The 26,085-nt window shown below is 35.4% G+C and overlaps 2 protein-coding genes and 1 long non-coding RNA gene across 7 annotated transcripts; all 3 read right to left on the reverse strand.

Moving 5' to 3' along the window:
- Nucleotides 1-1,600: 1,600 nt before the first annotated feature.
- Nucleotides 1,601-2,184, reverse strand: LOC123210866. The gene is made up of 2 exons (XR_006501295.1): nt 1,894-2,184; nt 1,601-1,813 (listed from the first exon to the last, which is right to left on the reverse strand). It is a non-coding gene; the product is annotated as an uncharacterized LOC123210866 (long non-coding RNA).
- A 7,085-nt stretch (nt 2,185-9,269) lies between these two features.
- On the reverse strand, nt 9,270-15,958 carry LOC123210159 (LEC14B homolog). Of its 2 annotated transcripts, XM_044628386.1 has the most exons (10): nt 15,699-15,957; nt 14,375-14,869; nt 14,131-14,250; nt 13,449-13,526; nt 12,467-12,640; nt 12,295-12,372; nt 11,573-11,745; nt 10,322-10,480; nt 10,160-10,220; nt 9,270-9,691 (listed from the first exon to the last, which is right to left on the reverse strand). In XM_044628386.1, exons 2-10 carry the CDS (start codon nt 14,780-14,782, stop codon nt 9,491-9,493), a joined length of 1,452 nt encoding a protein of 483 aa, XP_044484321.1. In that variant the 5' UTR covers nt 14,783-14,869; nt 15,699-15,957; the 3' UTR covers nt 9,270-9,490. The 2 variants fall into 2 exon arrangements, with proteins under 2 accessions (XP_044484321.1, XP_044484322.1); XM_044628387.1 differs by lacking the exon at nt 13,449-13,526 and having other exon boundaries at nt 15,699-15,958.
- A 1,145-nt stretch (nt 15,959-17,103) lies between these two features.
- On the reverse strand, nt 17,104-24,660 carry LOC123210158 (squamosa promoter-binding-like protein 7). Of its 4 annotated transcripts, none has more exons than XM_044628384.1 (11): nt 23,972-24,660; nt 22,598-22,773; nt 22,224-22,447; nt 22,050-22,124; nt 21,837-21,944; nt 20,601-20,715; nt 20,204-20,339; nt 19,541-19,700; nt 17,952-18,524; nt 17,459-17,784; nt 17,104-17,145 (listed from the first exon to the last, which is right to left on the reverse strand). In XM_044628384.1, exons 1-10 carry the CDS (start codon nt 24,481-24,483, stop codon nt 17,488-17,490), a joined length of 2,376 nt encoding a protein of 791 aa, XP_044484319.1. In that variant the 5' UTR covers nt 24,484-24,660; the 3' UTR covers nt 17,104-17,145; nt 17,459-17,487. The 4 variants fall into 4 exon arrangements, with proteins under 4 accessions (XP_044484319.1, XP_044484320.1, XP_044484317.1 ...); XM_044628385.1 differs by having other exon boundaries at nt 17,104-17,158; XM_044628382.1 differs by having other exon boundaries at nt 17,104-17,220.
- Nucleotides 24,661-26,085: the final 1,425 nt, after the last annotated feature.

Below are 26,085 nucleotides of genomic sequence, written 5' to 3' on the forward strand. Positions count from 1 at the left end.
GATTTATCAAGACTAGTAATTTTATAATCCTCAAACTTCAATTCTTACAAGTACGCCAAAACGGGTTTACATAGTTTAACTAGGGGAAAGGAATATACCTAACCAATGTGGAACAAATGATTAAAAAAATATATCAGTGGACTTCCAATAACCATATATAAATGATTCAATTAATATCTTTAGAAACATAGTAACGTACGAAATTTAACTTCCTAACTCATCACTTGTCAATACAATGCTCCTAAATTGTAAGAAAAGGTAGCACAAACTATTTTAACCACATCAACCTTGAAAGAGAAGGATTTTCTAAACAGTTAATGTATCAGTTTACAAGAGCCATAAGTCTTACCTTCTTTATCTCTTATTTCTAATTGTTCTTATCACTTATTTCTAATTGTTCTTATAGAAAGCTGAAAATCGAGATATAAAAGCCCTCACTGCATACCTGTTATATATCTGTAACATATCTTAGACTGTTATAGGCAGCATGCTCTAATAATCCTGCCCATGAACAAGCGACACTGCCAACATTCTTTAACTTTTATCTTCTACTTTGCCAAGTTATATTTCATAATGCCTTCACACCCAGACAACCGATGGTTGGATCTCTCCACAACCAGGCAAAACAATATGTTGAAGCTTAGAAATTATATAGGCTCAAGAGCAAAATTGCTTAAAAGAATTGTTGTTAAAATTCAACAATAGAGCTATTTCCTTAGAATATTAAGGTTTAAAGAGCAGAAATGATGGAAGAAACAACAGAATATCCATCAGTTTTACTGGTGGCCTACAAATTTATGCACCTAAATGTTTAAATAAAAAAGGACTTCAACCAATGTACTTAGAAGATGATAATCACTTCAACAATCAGATTGCAACACGAAGGGAAAATCATCAGTACACTGGCCAACTGGAACCAAAAAGAAAATTGAAAGAAAGAAATGAAACAATTTCACCCCAAGAATGAACTAACAAACAAGGTAAGAGCTAACAGGACTAAGTGCACAAAGATCCCAGGCATTATGAGAGCCCATTGAATGGCAGTATGGGACAACCTCAAACATCCAAGAGTGCATTAATAAAAGAACAACGCCTAAAAAGGTGTCTAATGTGGCCACAACATGTACAAGGCTGATCAGAAAGACACAATTATAATGGATAATTACGTTGGTCACAAACCTTCCAAGGTCATTAGCATTTAAGTGCAGCTCTCTTCTACAAAATGAATAAAATCAGGGAGCAAAAAGTTTTCATATCCATCAAATGCATTGTATGAGAAGGTCTGGTACTCTATATAGTACTGTCAAAGTCTAATTCCAGACCATGCCCCATATACACTCCATTCTGAAAATGATCCAAGGTTCACCCCCGTGTGCTATGTCCACATGCTCCATGGGATGGCCCCAAGGGGAAGACTCCTACTCCTTGCTTGCTTTAGGATACTCAATCTCAGAATGATATGTCCGTGAATGTACCCGTTACTAGTGCATCAAGTATTTTTATTAACCTAAATTGCCTTGTATCAGATTTCAACAAATCCCCATAACCAAGCTAACATGAGTAGTACAAAACACCAGAAATTTCAAACACTAATTCCAAAAAAAAAAAAAAAAACTAGATGGATTAATATTAAATTAAACCCACTACATAATTGTGACATAATAACATTATAAAGAACCATTAAACTGAGAACATACAAAAAAAGCTTAAAAAAGAAAACTACGAGTGGCACCGATTCTCTTTCCCCCGGAGTCCGACTCACCCTGCCACCATCCAACCGTCTTCTGCGCCTCGTATACTATCTGACTTATGCCTGAACATCGAAACAGCGTCGTTTCAATAGACATATCACATTGATTCAACATTAAAAAAAAGTTTGAACTTGAAATAAACCTTGCGTAACGGTCTGCTTGTTTTCGCGGATCTCTTGAACGGTGGCCGAGATTTTCCAGTAAAGAGGACGACCCACATAGAAGAGCACAAGGATGACAAGGACGGCCATTACTATGCGAAACAACACTCTAGCTGTTGACGATGATGCCATTTTTATTTTTTATTTTTTCTGTTCGTCTGATTTTCAATTCAACCAGCCAAGGCCAAGTTATTCTTTTGTAGGATACGGCTTCAAAATGTTTAAGGGTGTTGATGTTGCCACGTCATGCCGGTCTTTGGTACTCAACTGTATTGTAGATATATCCTTTATATAAATATATAAATGGCCAAAGAACCCTCTTTTCCTAAATCCTCATCCTTAATTTTAAAAATCTTAATTATCTATCCATAAATAATAAATTTTATTAATTTTAAAAGTAAAATAATTATGTTATATATAACATTAAAAATCATATAATGACATGTCATTAGTTGTATATAAAATTATGCATACTATTTATCCATACAATATCCATAGTGTTTAAACTCTGATCAAATCAGTTGGTTTGATCAATTAAACTAGGACCCATGGTTTCAAACTCAAATCGAACTGGCTGGTTTGACTAATCAAACCAGGACCTATGGCATTATCCGATCTAGATAAGGGCAATTTTTTGCATTTTGGTGTTGATGTCAATATAAATTTCTTTATTGAATGTAATTAGTGAGACTTGAAACAAGCAACCCTACACAAATAGTAATTTTATGCCACCCCTATCAAATTAAATTTTGATTAAATATAAATTTAAATTTTTTATATAATGATTAAATAACAATTGTTTTAAATAAATTTTTAATATTAATTTAAATAGTAACATGAGACTTAAACCAATTTATTTAATCAATGTTCCCTCTACATTTAAAAATATTGAACATATCTCCATTAGGGTTGAAATCGATCCAAACAATTCAAACTTGAATAAAATGAGCTAAGTAAAAACCAAGGATTGAATTCTTTCTAAAAAATGAATCAAATCTGAACCAATTCGAACATTCAAATTCGAATCAACTTGAATCGGATCTAAAATTAAATTAATTTCAAACTAAATTTAAATCTCGATTCATCAATCTTAAACTAATCACAAACAAACTTTATTTAGGTTTAGTTCACATCGAATCATACCCTACTCTCGAAGATGTTTTATAAAGTTTACATTTAAAAAATCTGAATGTGATTTTATATGCTTTAAGGAACAAAATCAAAATGACAAAAAAAAAAGAAAAAAGAAGGCATTGTTATAAAATTAATGAAATAAATGGCAAAGTAATTGACTTGCCAAATAAAAGTTATAATTTAATTAAGACAGAACCACGGCAGAAGGAAGAAAGAAGCAAGAAGAAGCAGGAAGAAAGTAAAGAATTATTATTTCCGGATGAAGAGAAGAGAAAAATTGTGCGAATTACATGAAGAGAGGGGGGTATTTATAGGCAATTTGCCTCCCCTCCAGCCAATAAAAATAATCCCTTCCAGGCTAAGTTTTTGAGGCATTTAATGCCTTCCCATCTCTTTTGGCTAAAGTAAAAAATAGGGGGTGGAAAAATCCACCATCTGCAACACTCCCCCTTGGATTTCCACCACTTATAGATAATTATATTAACTTTGCTAAGGAAAAACCCAGTGGGATAAAAACCAAAGCAAAGGAACATAATTATTAAATATCCTGTAAGTTGGCGTTGGACGTGCTTAAACTGCCTCATTAAAAATCTTACTAAGAAAAACCCAGTGGGACAAAACCTAGTGAAGGAAAAAAGAATACAGTGCACCTTTTGTCCAATATTAGATAAACTTCAAAATTTTGCCTGATGAATGCTCCCCCTCTTTGTAGTATGATTAACTTGGTTGCTTGTTGAGCCGCCGCATACCGATGTTATACACTAACTTCTCAAATGTTGATGTCGGTAGTGTCTTAGTGAACAAATCTGTAAGATTTTCACTAGATCTGATTTGTTTGACATCAATCTTTTTATTCTGCTGGAGCTCATGAGTGTAAAAGAACTTCGGTGAGATATGTTTGGTTCTGTCTCCTTTGATGTATCCACCTCTAATTTGAGCTATACATGCTGCATTGTCTTCATATAATATGGAAGGAGTGTTTGTTGTAGAAGGAAGACTGCATGCATTTCGGATATGATGGATGACAGACCGTAACCATATACATTCTCGACTGGCTTCATGGAGAGCTAAAATTTCTAAATGATTTGAAGAAGTTGCAACCAAGGTTTGTTTGGTGGAGCGCCATGATATAGTTGTGTCATTATAAGTAAAAACATATCCCGTTTGTGAACGGGCCTTATGGGGGTCAGAAAGATAACCAGCATCTGCATATCCAACCAAACTAAGATTTTTAGGGGATTTGATAGAATAGAATAATCCCAAATCTCTAGTTCCACATAAGTAACGGAGTATATGTTTGATTCCGTTCCAGTGACGACGGGTTGGTACAGAGCTAAATCGGGCTAATAAATTGACTGCGAAGGATATATCCGGTCTTGTGCATTGGGCCAAATATAATAAGGCTCCAATGGCATTAAGATATGGTACTTCAGGACCAAGTATCTTTTCATCTTCTTCTTTAGGACGAAATTGATCCTTTTTTGTATCAAGAGACCGAACAACCATTGGGGTGCTCAAAGGATAAGTCTTATCCATATTAAAACATTTTAATAATTTTTCAATATACGCTGATTGATGGATAAGTATTCCATTTGAATTGTGCTCGATCTGCAGGCCGAGACAATATTTTGTTTTCCCCAAATCCTTCATTTCAAATTCTTTTTTCAGATATTCAGCAGTTTTTGAGAGCTCTTCAGGAGTCCCAATTAAATTCATGTCATCAACATAAACTGCTACAATAGCAAATCTCAATTCTGACCTTCTGATAAAGACACATGGGCATATAGAGTCATTCACATAACCCTCTTTTTTCAAATATTCACTGAGGCGATTGTACCACATACGTCCAGATTGTTTTAATCCGTACAATGATCGTTGTAATTTAATTGAGTACAAGTCTCTTGAATTGACACTTTTTGCTTCAAGCAATTTGTATCCTTCAGGGAGTTTCATGTAAATTTCAGTGTCCAAATTTTCATATAAATAAGCAGTAACTACGTCCATTAGACACATATCCAGTCCTTCAGAGACTGTTAAACTGATTAAATATCTGAATGTGATTATATCCATTACAGGTGCATATGTTTCATCAAAGTCTATACCGGGCCTTTGGGAAAAGCCTTGGGCTACAAGTCTGGCTTTATATCTAGCAATTTCATTTTTCTCATTTCTTTTTCTCACAAATACCCATTTATATCCAACGGGTTGTACGTCTTGAGGTGTTGGAACTACATGCCCAAACACTTGACGTTTTGCTAGAGAAGCTAATTCTGTTTGAATTGCTTCTTCCCATTTAGGCCAATCATGTCTTTGTTTGCACTCAGCCATAGTACGTGGCTCAAAATCATCATCATTCAGAATTTCAGTAGCTACTGCAAATGAGAATATATCATCAACTATAATTGTTTCACGATTCCACATTTTTTGTGTATGAACATAATTTAAAGATATTTCAATATTCTCATTTTCCTGTTCTTTAGGATTTTGTACCACTTCAGGGGTTTGTGCCTCTTCAGGGGCTTGTGCCACTTCAGGGGCTTGTGCCACTTCAGGGGCTTGAGTCTCTTCAAGGACTATAACCTCTTCTGGAGGAATATTTGTTTGATTATTTGCCTTTCTTTTTCGAGGGACAGTGTCCTTCGATCCAACAGGTTTACCACACTTCTGGCGTGAGGTAGATGGATCAGTCACGGCTCGAATGGACTGTTCAACAGTCACATTGATTCTTACTGGTGTATTAGCAACTGGAACATGTGATCTTGTCACTTTTGTTGTATCAACAAATGCATCAGGCATTTGGTTGGCAATAATTTGTAATCGCACTATCCTTTGCACTTCAGTTTCACTTTGGGATGTGTGAGGATCTAAATGAGACATGGTAGGTACATACCAAGTAAGTTCATGCCTAACTTCAGGAGGCATTTTCTTTTCCCCTAAAGATGGGAAAGTTGTCTCATCAAAGTGACAATCTGTAAATCGTGTAGTAAAAAGATCACCTGTTAATGGTTCCAGGTATCTGATAATGGATGGTGAATTATATCCAACATATATTCCCAAACGACGTTGGGGTCCCATTTTTGTGCGTTGAGGGGACGCAATAGGGACATATACAGCACAACCAAAAATTCTCAAATGAGATACATCAGGTTGGTGACCAAGAACCAATTGTAGGGGAGAATATTGATGATAAGAAGAAGGTCGCAAGCGAATTAACGCTGCAGCATGTAATATAGCATGTCCCCACATAGAAGTAGGTAATTGACTTTTTAATAATAAAGTACGTGCAATTACCTGGAGTCGTTTGATAAGAGACTCAACTAATCCATTCTGTGTGTGGACATGCGGGACTGGATGTTCAACCTCAATCCCCATAGACATGCAATAATCATCAAATGTTTTGGATGTAAATTCACCAGCATTATCTAGCCGTATTGACTTGATCGAATGATCTGCGAAATGTGCCTTTAATTTGATAATTTGTGCTAACAGTTTAGCAAATGCAACATTTCGAGTAGGCAATAAACAAATATGAGACCATCGTGCAGATGCATCAATTAAGACCATAAAATAACGAAATGGCCCACTCGATGGATGAATGGGTCCACATATATCCCCTTGAATCCTTTGTAGGAATGATGGGGATTCACCTCCAATTTTGGAGGGAGATGGTCTTATTACTAATTTACCTTGAGTACAGGCGGTGCAGAATTGTTCACTAGACAATAAAATTTTATGATTCTGTAATGTATGTCCATGTGAATTTTCAACAATCCTACGCATCATTGTAGATCCTGGGTGGCCTAAACGATCATGCCAAAGCATAAATGCTTTTGGATCAACGAACTTCTGGTTCGATACTGCGTAGGTCTCAATTGCCTTTATGGTTGTATAATACAATCCAGATGATAAAGCAGGCAATTTTTCTAGTATAAGCCTTCTTCCGGAGGCATTACTAGTTATACAGATGAATTCTGCACCATTTTCACTCATGGTTTCAAGATGATAACCATTTTTTCTTATATCTTTAAAACTTAGTAGATTTCTTCTGGATCTACTTGAATATAATGCATCATTGATGCTTAATTTGGTCTCATTGTTTAACATAATTGTGGCTCTTTCGGAGCCTTCTATCAGATCAATTGATCCTGATATGGTAGTTACTTTAGCTTCAATTAATGCTAAAGATAAGAAAAATTTCTTTTCCTTAAGAATTGTGTGCGTTGTTGCACTATCCACCAAACATATATCTCCCACATCAGCTTTTGAAGTCAACGCTTCAATTTTGGAGTCCATTTCCTTTCATTTAAAAATTACGTTAGTTATAACGTACACAAAATATTGAAAGGAAGAAAACATGACAATAAAATACAAAATAATATGCATGATTCCAAAATAAATATATATAATGGATTTAATTATAAAAATTTTGGGCATTTCATACTCATAATAACTACTTCTGGTAGTTACGTTTACTTCAAAGAACGATGTATAATGAAAAAATATTAATTCAGAATTTCTTTTCTGATATTGCTACTACAGGAGCAAAAATAAAATGTGGAGAATATTTTATCTTCCACATTCAAGAAAAGATTCTGAATATTACAGAGTTATACTAAATATAGAGTCATTGTATTCATATTTCGGCTTGTAATCCTTCAGGGATATGATGCCAAAAGATAATAGCCTTGTATTTGTCCTTCTGGGATATTTTATTTAGTTAGTTTTTCAAGGCTCACAAATTCTAGGTGGAGACTCACGTAAAAAAGCCCATTTAATATTATCCATCTAATTTTAGGAACTTCAGGTTCAATTATTGTCATATTTACAAAACTTCTGGTTTTGTAAACAATATATAAGTTAATCTTTGAAACTTCAGGTTCAAATATTATTTCATATTTATAAAACAGCTGATTTTGTAGGAGAAATATTGGGATTAATTTTGGAAGCTTCAGGTCCATATATTATCCCATATATACAAAACTTCTGGTTTTGTAATTAGTTTTCAGAATATTATAATACGTATTCTGATTATGTTTTGGACTTCAAGTCCATATTTTTCACACTTTATGCAAACTTCAGGTTGCAAAGGTGATATCATTATTAAAATAAAGACTTTGATGAAACTGGGGACTTCCGGCCCATATTTATGAAACTGGGGACTTCCGGCCCATAAACATGTATTCTCATGATTTTACAAACTTCAAGTTGTAAATCGTAAAACTCGGGACTTCGGGCCCATATATATGATTTTCTCACGATTTTACAAACTTCAGGTTGTAAATCGGATATAAATAAAAATAAAGATTCAAATAAATAAATATTCAAATAAATGGAATACAATAAAAATAAATATTTAAATAATATCAGGACTTCCGGTCCAGATTCTTAGTTTTGTAAACTTCAGGTTACAAGTAATATTTATGACTTCAGGTCACAAATTTATAATTTCGTAAACTTCGGGTTACGAACGATATTCAGGATTTCAGATCCAGATTCATGATATTCAGGGATGCAGGTCCAAATTCATAATTTTGTAAACTTCAAGTTACAAATAAGATTCAGAACTTCAGGTTCAGATTTATGATATTTCAGACTTCAGGTCTAGATTCAAGAGTTTCAAGACTTCAGGTCCATATTTACAATTTTGCAAACTTCGCTTTGCAAATATTGTATAATTATAAAGAAAAATTAAGCAGAAATATAACATAAATTAAAAGTTAACTGGGACATCACATCTGGGATATCCGTATTTATAATATTTAAACAGCATAACGACATAATATAAAGATATAATATACCTGAACTGATCGTACTGATAATGTGTTATAAAATTAATGAAATAAATGGCAAAGTAATTGACTTGCCAAATAAAAGTTATAATTTAATTAAGACAGAACCACGGCAGAAGGAAGAAAGAAGCAAGAAGAAGCAGGAAGAAAGTAAAGAATTATTATTTCCGGATGAAGAGAAGAGAAAAATTGTGCTAATTACATGAAGAGAGGGGGGTTATTTATAGGCAATTTGCCTCCCCTCCAGCCAATAAAAATAATCCCTTCCAGGCTAAGTTTTTGAGGCATTTAATGCCTTCCCATCTCTTTTGGCTAAAGTCAAAAATAGGGGGTGGAAAAATCCACCATCTGCAACAGGCATGTAATTTTATGGACCAAATTAGACAGTTTCTGAATGCACAGACATTAAATACTATCCAGCCACAAAACCATTATTACGTTTGTACCGAATTATGATGAACTATAAAGAGTCTTCACAAATCAGTGCAAGCTATTTACACATCTGAATTTGATGGAAAACAAAGGGAAAAACCTGTAAACTTCAGCATTCAACTCCACTCATCCTGAGGAGGGGACGATGATGATGACAAAAATAGTACTCATACGATCATATGAATATTATCTTACTACTTTCTAGAAGATCTAAAACTCGTGTCTAAAACACTCTCCTCCGACGCCTACGAGAGATAGGCTTCACTCGTAATACTTCAGCAGGTTTGCCAGGCCTTGGAAATTCCCATGTGACAAGTCTACCATCCCATGAGGAGGTCACCATCATTGGGTAGTAAGGGTGCCAACTACAATCTCTTACAGGAGCTTCATGAAACTTGAGTGTTGCAACTTCAGCTCCACTTAACTACAAACAATAACAAGTCAAAGCAAATCAATCTTACAAATATCAACTGGAGCTCAAATCTGACTATTTATAAGAAGTTAAAAGAGAAGCTGTTAGAACCTAGGGGAGGTGACACGTGATATAATTCTACAAAGGTAGGGAGATATTTTACTGAGCGTATATAAAGAGGTAGAAGAGAGGTTGTAAAGGGGAAGCAGATAACATATATTGTTTTTGGAGGTTTTGAGCAGTTTTTGGCTGAATGGGATGTCTCTGGCTCTTCCAATTACCAAAATTACCCATATGAGAATATATAACATACAGTGTAGGGTTACTCCATTTTGGGTGTTGTATGGTTTTAACTCAAGAAAATCAATCTTGTTTGTGTGTGTGTGCTGGCTGTGCGAGTTGGTTGGGGATGATTTGAGCAGGTTCGTAACAGAAGGCAATCTAAAATATGAAAATTGAATGACAAATTTGTGCACATACCACATCATAAAAGTAGACACAATTATCACTAGATCCAGTGTAGATGTACTTTTGACCGGTGCTGCAAACAATTGTTTGACAGACTAAGCATTAGTAAAGGGAATTAGAAATGGTCAGTGGAGTATCAATCAATTTGAAACCAGATAGGTGAAAATCGGTTACCTATATTCTGGGGAGAAGTAACAGCGAATCAAAGTGCCCAAGACTGAATGTCCTTTAAATGTGGCCAATGATTGATCATTGGGATGTTTTACATTCCTTATGTGCTCTGGATACTCCATCCATCTGTAGTCCCAATGACTAAATCTGTACCTTGGACAACTGGTTAACAAGAAGATTTAGAATATCAGAAATTCAAACTTCCACAGATATTGATGGACATATTTTAGCACAACCAAAAATGAGTCATCATCTCTGATGAACTAAATTTTAACTCAACTTCCTGCAAAATATAGTAATATAAACATTAAGAAAACCACACCTCATAAGCTAGTTGTTGAGATTGAAAAATCTAAAACCATATAAACCCCACACCAAAAATCTATACTTTTTTAAGTGGGATTTAAGTCTCATACTTTGCACTTAATATCCTAACGTACCACTGCACTCCGCAGTCCTGACGCCCGTATGGACTAACTATACACTAACTCCCTATTAGTCTTAAATGAATATTGCAATGTTAACGTTACCATTCACGCAACACTACTGCAAATGGGAGACGTGATGATGACTCTTATACCGAATAATATAAACCTTGAAAGAACCACACCTTAAAAGTTAGTTGTTGAGATTGGAAAGTCCTAAACTATATAAACTCTATACTAGAAATCCATAATTATTTATATAGGTTTCAAGTCTCGTACTTCATAATTAGGATCCTTACATATAGCAACTCCAAAATCAAAAAATAAAGATAAACAACTTCACACAAAATTAACTTATGGTTATATGATAACTACAACATGCTTTTGATTAGAAATAAAATAGTAACATGATTGAAGATGAAAAGTTCACATTTATCTATATTCATCTGGTTGTTATTTTCCAAGATCATCCATCTTCTTCATACTACAAGTCGCATAATTTCTTAACATACCAAAAAAAATAAATATTAGCATAACTTGATTCCCAAGGAATTATTTTCCTTCCATATTTTCCAACAACAACAAAAACCCATTAATATATGTTTAAGGAAAGAGTAAAATTATATGCACTAACAATGACTACTAATTTGTTACTACAAATGGCATATCACCGTTAAGTGATACCTTATTTTTAATTCAAAATTACTCAATCACATAATAATTTGTCATTATTAGTGCACAAATTAATACTCATTGTTAGTAAATATAGTTTTATTATAAAGGAAAAACAATAAATTTGAGAAAACATGAAAAGAAGAGATAGACTTACTCTCTAGTGTTTGTGGACATCTTCCGTATATCCCAGAGTTTGGTACTTTGATCCTTTCCATTTGAAATAAAATAGCGCCCATCCCTACGACTATCCAGGAAAGTAATGCCTTCTAAATGTCCTATCAAGACCCCGTTTGCTTGTCTCCCCGTGAAGCAACGTTTATCCCACACCTAAACAAGCTAATAGATCAGGGAAGAAATCCTAGAGTGAATGAGTGACTAGAAAGCAATGAAACAAATTGTCTTTACTTAGGGATAGATTCAAAGCGAACCGAATTCGAGCTTGGACTGGCTCAAGTTCAGCTTGATTTGAAAAAATCAAACTCAAGTCTAAGCTCCAACTCAGGAGCTCCCTTTGAACCAATTCAAGGTCAGCTCGGCTTGAAGAGAATTGAGCTTAAATTCAACTATAGTACCAAGCCGAGCTCTAGATGAGTCAAAATCAACCAAAATGACATTTCTTAGCTTTTTTGAATCAAGTTGTCCAAGCTCATTAGCTTGGTGTGCCAAACACCCCCCAAAGCTCAAACTCGACAATATAAAACCCTTTGGCAAGAGCACATTTTGGGCTCATTCAAGCTTAGCCAGCAAACGAGCTTGAACCGACTCGACTCGAATCCATTCTTACCTTTACTATTCAAAGATCACCATGAAAAGCAATTTTCTGCATGCAAAATAAAAAGGTTTGGTTTTCAAAGCTTAAGGAATAAATAAAGTTACCTTGCAGAGGTTATCATCACTTCCAGAATATATGATATTGCTAGTTTCATCCGCAAAACATACAGTGTTAACATCTGACTGCAGAAAAATTGCAAATTGGATAAAAGGAACTCAAAATATCAGACTGCAGATGTGTACACATATTAAATTGTCACTTTGACCAGATATGTACCTCATGCGCATGAATTTGAAGGCTACACCTATTTGCTTGGAGATCGTAAACATATATATAATCATTACTGCCTGCGGCAACAAGCTCTTGCCCATCAGTAGAAAATTTAACAGAGAAGATCCCAAATTCTTTGTCTTCACTGTCAACAGAAAAATCTAAACCTTCATGAATTTCCTGCACAAAATGAGATTAACTTTAAATATGAACAAATATTTAACAAATGAACGAATGTGTATATACTATATAGTCTACAACCACTTGAACTCTAAAGGTTCTAAGCCACTCGACACATGCTTGCACACACACACACACACACACACACACACACAAAATCAAATTATAGAAATGAACTTACAGCGAAATGTACCCAAACACAGTTTTAAGATAAACCAGAACTTAATTATCACAAATAAATCCTTCAAAAGTATGGTTTTTGCAACATTCAAGGGAAACAAAAACCACTCCTCTAAATGTAGGGTAGGCAGTTAGACAGAGCACCCAGTGAGTCCACGCTAGGAGCTTCTATTCCATATATCACATGTTCGAATAAACTTTATAAACTGTACTTGATTAAGTTAGTATCCAGAAGATATGGTTACTGACAGCATGGAATCAAGTTTTCTATAACAGCCGAAGTATGGGAATGGTTGGCCACATCTATGTATCAGCATAAACCTAACAGACAACAGGGAATCAATGGATAAATTTTTAATGTAGACAGTCCAACACTCCAACCAAAATGAATAGTCCAATATTGTATTTGCCTATGCTTCTGGAAGTAAAATGCAACTTCTCAACTGTTATTCATCATGGTTAAACATTCTAATAGCATCCACAAAGTCAATAAAATAGAACTAATAAAAATGAAAAATCCGAACATGCACTATATTTGGCACATGAAATCTGCATAGTTCTCTAAATCTTATAGAAGGCTTGATTATACTAGTTGGTAAACCTGTCAGATATAACTTGAGGTACATACCGTTACATTTGCAACTGACTCAGTTGCCCCAGATCCAACATTTACAATATGAGCAATAGAATTCACACTAGAATAAACCTGCAAAAATCAGATTAACAAAGAAAGTATTTCGATAGGAAGTCCAGTCTTAAAAAAAAAAATTCTAAAAAGATCCCTAAAAATGATTGGCAAATAGATAAACAAATAAGAATTCAAAGGTCCTATAGACAACAGCATGATTGGATAACAACTCCAAATAAGAAGCCAAGATATTCTGACACAAAGTCTCCAGTTTGACACAAACAGAATCGAAAAATACTTTGATGGGAAAAAGTTAAAATGATGTGATCACAAAAGAAACTAAATAAAACTACGTTAATATAAATTGTTTTCCTTTGCTCACAAATAGAGGGTATGTCAACATTACAAGCCACTCTTGAACATATTGGTTACCGTGATGGCCAAATTATCCATAGGATTTAGAGGTCAGATTTCGAAAGAAATCTTGATGTCAAATTGTCATGTTCCTAACTGCATATCACAATAATCTTTAAAACAAAAAGAAGGCTCAACTACTCAACAAGTATAAGGAGAAGAAGCCATGCTCAATCTAATCAAACCAATCCATGTCTTTACAAATCAATTATGTCTCACTTCAATATACCCACATGCTTCATTTTTCCAAAGACAATCACATACTTACAAGAAATCGTTGATCAGGTGAAAGAGATGCATCAGTAATAGTCCATCTCATGTGTTTGGCTTCAATATCCTTATGAACTTTCCAATTCCTATCTACATCATATATCCTGATGTGACTTCCCTGTTTAAGAAATAAACACAAGATTAAAAAATAAGGTTATAAAGACTTGTGCACTGTCGAATACCACTAGGAGGTTTTCTTGGAACCCGATTTCAGCCCCAGCCAGAGATGTGAAAAATCATACCTGAGATCCAGCAACAAAAAGTGAACCATCAGCAGAGAACTGTGAAATGTATATGGGGTTGTTCAGCTGATAAACACTCCAAGGGCCATTCAAAGGCAAATATCTGCCTAAAACGTGAGATTCATCTGCTGCTGAGAATCTAGCTCTACCAGTATAATTGGCTTCCCTACCTGCCAACAATTTGAAAGTTGAAACTGGTAATCTCAACCTATTGGTTGTAGTCCAACTGAAGCGTTTATTGGGTGCTGATCTAAGCTTTGTTAGTTGAACAAAGTCCTTATAAAGCTCAACCTGATCCTTCTCCGTCTTACGCTTAACAGGATCCTTATCCCTTTGCTGACTTAAAGAAGAGCTGGTGGTACCCTCTTGATCATCTGAAGTTTTAACAGCTATCTCATAACGACTCATTGTGTATCAAATGTAAACTTCTACAGACAAGATGCTTCAGTTTTCAAACCATCAGTGTTATCAATCTACAACACGAAATTTCCAACCCTACAAACAAAATGATTACCATTCAGACCATTAATGCCACCTCCTTGATCAAAAACACAATATTCATAACCTCAAAAAGAAAATAAAGCCAACCAAACCACTCACATGATTCAGGAATTCAAAAATAATCAATTAAACAAAAGTTCTAGACATATGATCATTAAAGAACAATTACAAAAATCACAAGAAAAAGAAAAAAAAATGCAAAAATTTATTATTAAACAACAATGACACACTGTTACATTTGATCGAACAAGAATATGTAAAATCAATAAAGCAAATAAACACACAAATCAATATAATCAATAAAGGGAAAAAAATGTGTGATTTATCCTGGTTCACTCAAAACTGGACTACTCCGACAGAGAATATTATTTCAAAATCTCTTCACCTCTCGTTATAATCAAATGTATTTACTAATAAATTGTCATATCACTTATAAAAGAGAATAATGTGTTTATATACTATAATTCTTATTATTAAGAAAAACAATTCTAGGATTTTTATTTATTAAAAAAGATTAATATGACTCTTCATGAATTAAACCCAAACTGCGAACGGGTCCGGGACCACCCCGCCCTCTCACCAGGAAGCGGAGCCACCCACTGACCGGACTGTGGACTCATATGCTTAAACATTCATAGATGAAGCATTCGCCAATTCCAACAAAGTTCTCTAACTCCAACTAAATCAATCATATAAGAAACAAAGAAACTAAAATTACTTAAAGGGTTTTAAGGGTGTTGAATTTTTCACTTAATAGACCCCAAAAAAGAAAAAAAAAAAAAAGAAATTACATGAAATGAAGTGTGAAAAAAACGTAACTGACCTTATTCGGGAAGCTGGGGGATGAGACGAAGACGGGTTGTTGACGGATCAGAGTATAATTGAAGAAGAGTATAAGAATATGTGTGCAGTCGCTCAGTTTCTTCGACTTTTACTCGCACCGAAGAGACAATTTTCGGCAAAGTGGACAATTTTCGGAAGATAGAGAGAAATTATCGTACTTAATTATTTTAAAGACGCTCCAGTTGCTGCGCGTTTGTTAAAATTTGCGCTGTCCGAAATGCTGACATATTTGCTCAGCAAATGCTGACATATTTGCTGAGCACTAACTAAATTTGACGTAATCCTATCATTTGGTTGATTCAAATGACTAGCCTTCAGTTGTCCGAGACCGGGCCCTGTTGGCATAGTCTACCTGGCTGACAGGTCGTATCACGCCAAGATTCCTTGGAATAAGAAGATTCGGGGCACATCAAGAGCCTTTGGGCCATGGTACACTAAATCTTTAGCGAGATGATCCATATGACCTTATCCACAGGCCTCTTATACGGTTTGTCAGCCCACGGACCTTGTTAACATGGTCTACAAAATTACGGATCGCATCAAGGCAGGGCATTGTTATTTACCGTGGAGGATCGATCCAACTCTCGACCCCTCTAGACTAGACCAGCAGTCCACTATGATGATTTTCTAGTTTAATACAAGCATATAAAAGTAGGAATAGGGCTATTTTATTTCGTATTTAAGATTTATACCTTAATGGTAAGTAAATATTTGAATTTATCAAACATAATATCAAGATATGGTTAGTGTTATATGCATAAAAAATAATGTCATCGTCATTATTTGTGTATAAAATTCTATGAATTATTTGTATACATAATTTTATTGTTAAAGATATATACCGTAAGAAAACTGCAATAAATAAGAGGGACCTAAAAGAGGTGCATTTGCCAATTGATGCGTGTGCAAAAGTGGCTAAGGCCGACTCTCCCCATAAGGTACGTTGCAGGATGTCCACTAAGAGGGAGTTGACGATTTTGGAAGCCCCTGCTTCCAGATCTAAGGGCATGGGTTGCAGGTCTCACATCTCAAGAAATAAGCCGAGGTTCAACCTGTTGGTGCGTCTGATTTGTGCAACGACAGCTAGAGTCAACTTTCCCCTACAAGCAGACACTGCAAGATGCTCGCCGGGGGAGAGTTAGCAATGTAGCTAGAAACAACAGCTTCTGGATCTAAGGGCATGGGTTACGAGCCTTGTGGCTCAATGATAATACCACAGCGGATGAGTTGGTGAATCTGAAAACAGCAACTTCCAGATCTAAGGGCATGGCTCACAGACATTGCCGCCCAAGAAGTCAGGCACGAGTGAAGCAACAGATTGTTCATGCCTAGGTAACATTTTTTGTAGTTTATGCGTCATTACCTGATGAAAACTTTCTTGCAAATAAGAACAAATGAATATTCCTCTATCCCATTCATTAGATTGCCTGAAATCACAAGCTATTACAACTGTTACAACATATTTATAAGCCAGGGAGTCAAATTCACCAACAGAGACCTTCCTGCCACCGGAAAAATCAGTATTTGTCATGATTAATCTCAAGAAATACAGTTAGCTATCTCACACCCTAATTCTGAGTACAGACAATGAAGCACCCCAAAGAAATTGGTCTGAAGAACTATTATCACCAAAATGAATTGGCATATACAATAGCAATTTAACTGAGGTTCAGGATGCTTGATTTTGATCCAATATAGTGTACATTAAATATGTGCAAATGACAGAGACAGGCGACTTACTTGTTTAGGTCAGTGGCTTCTTTTTCAGTCTAAACACTGCCAAACATAGATCGGCGTATAGATACTGCAATATCACCAACCTTGTGCGGGTGGAGAAGGACGACACAGGTCGCAAAACAAACAGCAGTAACAGCAATCACAAATATAATCGGACGGGCACTCAAGACGCCAGTGGAAATGTGGCTACATGATTTTCTTTGCCATTCTTTAACAAAGCTCACATTCATGACAACCTCATTACTCAAAAGTGGAACAATTTCACTTCCTTCAGTAGCATTTGAAGCCACCATTGCTCCGACCCTATTATTCAATGTTGTCTCTGGATCCTGTAAATTACAGAAAATGATTAATCAATGGTAGAGTTGAATCATGTGAAAAGCTTCCCTTATCTATTGTTATTCTTATAATAAAAAAACAAAAAAGAAGCTTTTCAATACGTGTCTGCAATACAAGATGTCAGAAAAATTGAATTACAATATCGTAAAGTCCTCACCTGATTGGTAATGGAAACAAGCACATCGCTTGGGAAGCAGCTTTTGGAACAATGACTCTTTTCCGTTACAACATATCCAGACTGAGGTATTATGTCTCCAATTTTGTTAAGTCTTCTATATAGAAAATCTCTCACATGATCCATATACCCAAGCAATAATTCTGTATCAGATTCAACTGTGACCTTGACCCCTCTGTTTAACGCTGTGTTATCCATCAAAATCTTCAAATTTTGCAATATTTTCTCCATGATGGCAGTTGACTCATAGTTTAATAGGAAGTTAAACAAAGAATTAAATCTCTGAACTTGTGAAGGGGACATAAACTGTTGAAAGCTTTCTGATGCTGGTAACTTCAATAACCATGCTATGTCTAAAACAAGTTCAGTGAAAGCTGTTTGTCTCGATGCAGAAACCTCACACAAATCAGAATGAGAACCTTTAGCTACAGATGGAGCTCTCTCAGGAAAGTGAGAAGCTTCAAATCTGTCCTGTATCATCTTCATTTCACAACATATATCTTTGTCCCCAATGAGTACAGGTATGAAGTTTGATAAGCCAGACTCATTCTCAACCTACAAAAAGAAAATGTGGGGAAAAATCCAGGTCAATGTCAGAAACCATTATCATGATAGAAAATTCACACTGATTTGAGTAAATTTATACTTCATTGAAGATGAAATGATTCAATTCAAGAAGTAATGTACAAGAAAATTCAGGATGCACTCTGTATCATGAGACCACAACCATCACCATAAAATTAACTAGGAAGATACCCAACCAAATCATGTAATGCAAAGAAGTGTCAATCATAATCCTGAATTTCTTTCTCGTACCAAGTTAGAAGTAGTGATACAGGACAGGATCAATTTTCAAGAGACAGATTCAACAGATGGATGCTAGCAAAGTGGAAGACATCTGTACTTTGTGGGATAGAATTTGAATTTTAACTTTCCCTGGTAATCGTAGTTGAATAATTTTGAGATTCTTTTGTCTGTTTTTCTTTCTTTAATTCATTTAATATTTTAATGTGGGATGGAGTTTTGGGAATGTTTGGTGTAACATTATGAATAAGTTTCTCTCACTTTTTCAAGCTTGTCCTCCTTTTGTATAGCTCCTTCTATTCATAACACTCTCTTCTCAGAAAAAATATATGGAACAGATACTAACTTGCAACAAAAAAGTACATGAATTCACTAGACAGCAGCTATACTATCACACTGGTAAAGCAATAAGAGAATACAAATCATACATGTACAGACAGTATAAACTAGATCAGTAGATCAATTTAATGCCTGAAAATTTGTCTAACATCAGACAGTATAAAAGGGCTATGCAAATCATATAAGACCTAGGATATAATCAGCACCCCCCCTTCCTCCAGAATAAATTTCCTGGCTCTGCCACTGGCTATAATTGTTATATTTCAGAATGATATAAGTAAGTCTGAGAATCAGAAGTTGCATAACTTCGACAGTTATTACAAAATCAGGGCGCTGTACAACCACATCATTACAGAAAACTACCCTCAAAAAACAGTTTAGTTGTTTTTCTGAATTGTTAGGGTGGTAGGAATTTTTACAATACAAACCTCAATGAATGCAGGGCCAAAACAATCTGGTTCAGTGTGCGGTACATATATCTTGTACAACTGGTGGTCAAAAGCAAGAGGATTACACTCACTTTGACCATGCGAAGATGCAACACAACAATAATATGGCAGATACTTTCCAGCAAAAGATATCAAAAACCTGCAACCATGACCTTCTCTATAAGATCACACCTTATATAGTTCAAGATTCACAGACAGAAAAAAACTGCAGCACAAAATAAAACTATCCAGCAAAGATCTAGTAAAGCAACTCCAAAATAAAGGAGTTATGTGTTCAGAGATTTCTCGTTTAATGCTGACAGTATGCGCTGACAGACTATTATTAAGATATAGCAAAGATGATACAAGTAGGTATTTGTAATGCATCACTACAAGCAAAAAAATGATATCAATCATCATGACCATGCCTACAATGCCCAATATAGCCCGACGCATACCATAACTTAATGGCCACAGATTTCACTCTACAAAAATTACTAAAACAAAAAGAATTTAAGAAATATGAATCATAAAATAAAGATTGCTCACTTAAGGGCTTAAATGACAACCAAGTAGTTAACAAAACCTAAATTGGTCAATTAAAATACATCATTAAAATGAAACTGAAGTTCACATTTCTTGTTGATGACAACAATGCCATACCGAAATTTGGGTTGAAGTAAATTACTTCCACAAGCAACAAACTCCATGGGCTTGCCGGCCTCAAAACATGTAGGATGGACATAGTGAAGCCTTGGGGCCTTCACCTCTACATTGACTTTCATCACAGAAGTTCCATCTGTATCCATCAAGAAGGATCATAAGAAGAAGTTTTCATATTGAAAGCTTTAACGTATGTTATAACAGAACCATCAGAGACCAGAGACAGGAAGTAGAATTCTGAGATGATGTGACAAACTAAGAGATGATTCTTCGAACAATACTTGTAAATCATAATTTCTATAGACCAGAACAGGTATACACACAATAAAAGAAAGGGAAGATGTAAAAAACAAGATTGTGATGCATATATCAGAGATTTTATGCATTATCATTTTACCTTTAACTTGGAAAATCAAGTTGTTCAGATGAACAAACATAGAGCCTCTTCCAGATAGCATCCTTCCAGGTGTAACAACAAAGTCATGCAGATAAGTTATAGGGTCTTCATATAACTGCTCGATGCAACAAAAGTTGTATTAAAATATGAAATTTCCAGGAAAAAAAACAGAATTCTGAGAACACGGATAAATTCTTGATGAGGCTAACAAGTAAGAAACTAGGAACCTCAACATAAATAAATTATATGTTTATAAAGATATGCTCCAAAAAGAACATTTGATGATTATAAATAATATTAAATTGCAATAAATGCTACATACATATATTAGTTTTTAGGTTTAGATGAGTGCACTATACATCATAATATCATTACAAAAGTATCCTGTTAGTCAAGAGAAACAAAAGGACAGTGTTTTCCTTTTTCTTGTTTAATTCAAAGAAAGAAAGAGATTGAATAGAATGTGGTAAAACAAAGAAGAGCTTTCACAAATAATTGTTTCAACCACTTTTGTATGATTCTAGAAGAAAAAATATATATAAAAATGCAGGTCTGGCAGGGAAAAAATTTTCTTCAGATTTTCATTTTCCAATCAATTGAAGGAATTTATCGCTTCTTTAGGTTTTCACTTCCTGCGTAACAGATTGGAATATAACCATCAAATTAGAGCATTAATTAAATTAATGAAGATTTCAAGCGCTCAGGAGACTATTGGCTTCATTTTCCAAAAGAAAAGAAAGAGAAAGAACCCGTGGTTAGTACTGTCATTTATAAAAACAAAATCTATACCTAATCTCTAAAGGTACTGCCGGTCATAACCCCCTGATAACATGACCTTGTTAACAAGATGATTAGTTTTGCACAACACAGGGCAGTATTGCATAAATGATAAAGACAGGCATTATCAAATTCAGCACAGCAAATAGAAGAATCTTCCTCAATTGATAAGGAAACAGATAACTTTCACACCCGTCATATGCACAGGAGTTCAAACAAAAATAAACAATTGATTCCTCCCTTCTTGTATCACTTGGTTCCCAACGAGGTGATACAAAAAATCAGCAACAAGAGAATTTACACTTCTGGAGCAAGGTAATCGTCCAACAGAAAATAATGAGCATTTCTCAAACTATAAATAAATTAATAACCATAAGCTGGGAATATTCTCATCTGTAAGATTAACTTCATTAAAATCCTATAAGGAACTGTATGTCAAGCATCTAAACAAATCATTACCTTCACCCACATAATCTTTGGCATGGCAATAAATACAGTCAAGATTGTACATCCAGGACGAATATACCCCTCCAATTCAATTGGCATGCTGGCTAACCATTGGAATATCTGCAAATACATATATGCACATGTTAAAAATTCCTAATATCTCTGGCTGCAATAACCTTTATTTTCCTTTCAATACTAAACTGTAGTAATAATTCTTTAAAGTACTTGGTGCCGTAGTCTTCTAGGAAATTCTGCTGGATTCCAATCATATAGCTTGAATGAGATTCGCCCTGTTGGACACTATAATCATGGAAAAATTAGTACATCAAAAAACAAAGCTTCTCACACTGACAAAATTGAAAAGGTAATGTTTAAGAATAGCATTCAGTGGAGACCCACCAAGGACGAATATGCACTCTTATTGTCACAAGAAGAAGGTGAATGCCCTTTGGAGTCATCTTTTCCTCCATCAATTTGGATTTCACTAGTAGGAGCAAGAGACACACCACTATCCCTGTTGACATTCTGGGAATTAGTTGCTGAGTGAAGAGTAGAAACATGGCCATCTTCAGACTCAAAATTTGGTTCTTGATCAGTTATCTGGCTGCTCAAGCATAAACTATCTGCATTAAGACACTTTATATTAGCCAATAAAGCAATCGTCAAATGAAGGAGGTATAACCATGCTGTTCCTTGATTGTAATCAGAAAAAAAAGAACTATGAACAAGTAATTGTAAAAATAAGTAACCGCAATGCCTCAAATTTACAATACCTTTTCCTAATTCACTCTCACAACCAAAATCTTCACTCTGTGTCATGGCTCCTGGAGGTTCACTGTCCACACCACTTTTAGATTCAATAGATTTTCTTCGCCTTCTATTGTTGTGTCTCTCTAATTTTCTCCTGCAACTTCTTTTACCTTCATCAAAATCTGATAATACATGAAACCTGCAAATTAATTGCCACCAAACACACCATCAAGTTTCAATAGATTAAAAAGAAAATCAGTCAGTCCACATTCACTCTCAATAAGATACACTACTCTCACATCACAGAATCTCAACTTCACCATTAGCTCCTGATAGAAATGGCAATTTTGGCTCGAATTTAGGGTCTTCGATCTTAACAAGGAGAGGAATTCCCAATAAAAACAGGGAAGGAGAAGGGGACGAAGATGAAAAAAATCTCCACAATTGGGGATGAGTCAAGGACAGGGATACATGTGTTCCCTCTTCGCCCCATCCCCGTCCCTTTATATTAACATTTTTACTTAAGATACTAACATATCTTCATAATTTTAGATTATTTATATTTTTAAAATTTATTTATGTTTTTGTTGTGTATATTAAAATAGTTAATATATGATATTTGTCATATTTGAAATAATGGATTGATTTTAACTTCATTTAATTTTGTTATTTAATATATTTATGTTGTATTTATAGGGTATCAGGTGGGGGATTTTTCCCCGCGAAGACAAAGAGGAAATTTTTTTTCGCACAGAGATAATGGGGAATTCTTGTCATCCCCATAACGAGGATAAGGATTGATATCCCCTATGGGAACAGAGATGGGGATGTGGACAGGATAATCAATCCTCTCTTCTTTGCCATCCCTAGCTCCTGATGTTGTATTTCAAATCACTCTATACACTTGGCAACTCAACCAATACCAAACATTCCAAATTAGAATTTGAAACAAACTAGATAAATTTCAACAACGATTTTTACAGATTTAGACAAAAACTGTCATCAAAATCCTAAAACCATTAGTCTATGAAAACCCAATTCAGGTTGACTGACAAAAGAATCTAACCAATTGTAACATTTGGACTCGTCACGGTTTTGTTTTTAGGTTTTGCAACTCAAAATGTATCTAGACAGTTTAAGAACTCATGAGACGTTTAAGCCATTTTCTTTATCATTTTCAAACAATATAGGATGCCCATGCACATCCAACATCATATTCTCTTATCATTCCCAACCTAAGTAGGATATCTATCCATATCTAACATACTTTTTGTGTGGAATTTGTCTAGAGGAGTTACACTAATAGGATGTTTTAAGTACAGTTACACTTCTAATACACAATAATTAACAAAATAATGAACGTATTTAGCGTAAACAATAAAAAGATTGAGCCATACTTGCCACACTGTTGACAATATCTCTTGCTTTCACCATCAAGGAAAACGGCACTGGCATTTGCACACCGAAGACAAACCCTATGCCTTTTATGATAACCTTTAAGCTCACTAATATCCACCTCACAACCTGGCACTTGACAACTGGCTTGGCCCGACCCTGCCCGCACCGTCCGCGCACGCTTCTTCCCAGGCAGAGTCGCTTCCTCCTCCGCAAGCAGCTCGTCAACCTCCGGACACGCACAGGGGATCCAACCCGCTAAAAAATTAGAACAAGTCAACCTCGGGTCGCGTTTCCTGACCTTATTCAAATTAACAACCGAAGGCTCGGTATGAGGCTCCGTTGCTGGATTCAACTCAGTCTGATCGGAGACCATAGGAAGATCGAAGCGATCGTCTGCGGTGAAGTCCAGAAGATCGCTCCAGTCCCACAGCGCTGACGTCGACGTCTCCTTCTCCGTCACGTGCGGCTCCATCTCCGTGAATCTCGGGTGTTCAAGGCTGCGAGGTTCCATCTCTCTTGGAGTTGAAACAGAGGAAAAGTAGATATTAAATAATTTTTAAAAAAAGCAAAATAAAAATAAAAAATTGCGAGGAGTCGCTTTATAAGCGTTTAAGTGGCAGCGGAGGCTGCGGAGGTTAGCCTCGGTAGGTGATGGCTGGGTCGGACTCGGAAGTATCTTTGTATTTTATTTTATTTTGTGGGGGAGGCTTGAATAAAATGAGTTTCTAGTGGCGACATGGAGTCTGTTAAGGGCACGCGCTGGTGTGACACGCGTTGCTTTAGTGCAGTATAAGTTAAAGATAGATTCGACCCAAAGTTATGTTTAGTTTTAATAAATTTTCTTTATTAAAATTTTTTTTCAATTAATTTATTTTTTTGAATTATTTATCTTTTTTTAACATTATTTTTTATTATTCAAATTTGTTCCTATAAATTTAAATATGGATCAAATTAACCTTTGAAACTTTCAGGAGGGATGGGGTTGCTTTTCGTGTGAGTGGTAGGGCTGGATTCGAGCCGAGCCAAGCTCGGCTCGCAGCCAGCTCGGGCTCGGCTCGGCTTTTTAAGGGCTGGCTCGAGTTCGGCTCGAGCTCGACTCGAGCCGAATTTGGCTCGGTTCGAGTTCGACTCGTTTTCAACTCGGCTCGGTAACGGCTCGGCTCGTTTTTTATATCAAAACGATACCGTTTTGTATATATATATAGACTAAAACGATGTCGTTTTGTATAAAAAAATTTTTAAAAAAATATACCGAGCCAGCTCGGGCTCGACTCGAGATCGATCGAGCCGGGCTGAGCCCGACTCGTTTCGGGCTCGAATCGAGCCGAGCCGAGCTCGAACTCGAGCTGGCTCGGCTCGAATCCAGCCCTGAGTGGAGCGTACGAGAAGAGGCGGTGAAGAATCATTGTCAAACAGTAATGTTAAAATGCGATGACGACATGTACATCTCTCCAATAATGATGGATATTTTTTTAACACCTCATTTGTTGTGGGGACAGCCAATCATAGGTGGCGGAAACCCGCTTCGTAATGCAATACTCCATTACTATATTCCTCTTATGACAAAATGATGCTGCGCTACCCATGGCCCGCCTCTTGGTATCCTCAGCAACTGTTTGTCCGGTACTGTTACAGGGACATTTTTATGGCTATTTTCAAATTCAGACGGGGCTTGGCTCAATCTTATCTAATTGGTTTAAATCAAATTAAATTTAAATATAATAAGGTTTAGTTTAACTTGATTTAAAAAAATTTAAATTTAAATTTGATTATAATATCAAATTGAGTTCGGTTTAATATTATATTCAAATCAAGATAAAAAATAAACATACACCTGAAAGACCGAATTTATGTAATAACAAAAAAGTTAATCACTATTATGTCAAAATAGAAAGATCAAATCACTACTTCTCATCGAAGGTGTGAGGGAACACCGTATTTCTATCATTTAAAAAAACTATTTTTTGTTATGTGTTTATTAAATTTGTTAGGCCAAAGGACTTATTCCCACCCAAGGTTGGATGCTTTTTTAAATTTTTATTTGTTAATTTTTAAAAATTTAAAGTTTTACTCGTGAGATATTAATTTGCATGGTTTTGATTTGTCTAGAGTT

The sequence above is a fragment of the Mangifera indica genome, chromosome 3 (assembly GCF_011075055.1).
Source record: "Mangifera indica cultivar Alphonso chromosome 3, CATAS_Mindica_2.1, whole genome shotgun sequence".
NCBI lineage: Eukaryota > Viridiplantae > Streptophyta > Magnoliopsida > Sapindales > Anacardiaceae > Mangifera > Mangifera indica.

What these genes read in the sequence shown, in the direction of transcription:
- LOC123210159 (XM_044628386.1), bottom strand. Translation starts at nt 14,782, where the DNA reads ATGAGTCGTTATGAGATAGCTGTTAAAACTTCAGATGATCAAGAGGGT. An exon ending in AGTCAGTTGCAAATGTAACG is followed by an intron (nt 12,641 to 13,448) that starts GTATGTACCTCA and finishes CATTTTGTGCAG; the next exon opens with GAAATTCATGAAGGTTTAGA. An exon ending in TTCAAATTCATGCGCATGAG is followed by an intron (nt 12,373 to 12,466) that starts GTACATATCTGG and finishes ATTTTTCTGCAG; the next exon opens with TCAGATGTTAACACTGTATG.
- LOC123210158 (XM_044628384.1), bottom strand. Translation starts at nt 24,483, where the DNA reads ATGGAACCTCGCAGCCTTGAACACCCGAGATTCACGGAGATGGAGCCG. An exon ending in CTAGAAGACTACGGCACCAA is followed by an intron (nt 21,945 to 22,049) that starts GTACTTTAAAGA and finishes ATGTATTTGCAG; the next exon opens with ATATTCCAATGGTTAGCCAG. An exon ending in CAAAGATTATGTGGGTGAAG is followed by an intron (nt 20,716 to 21,836) that starts GTAATGATTTGT and finishes TGCATCGAGCAG; the next exon opens with TTATATGAAGACCCTATAAC.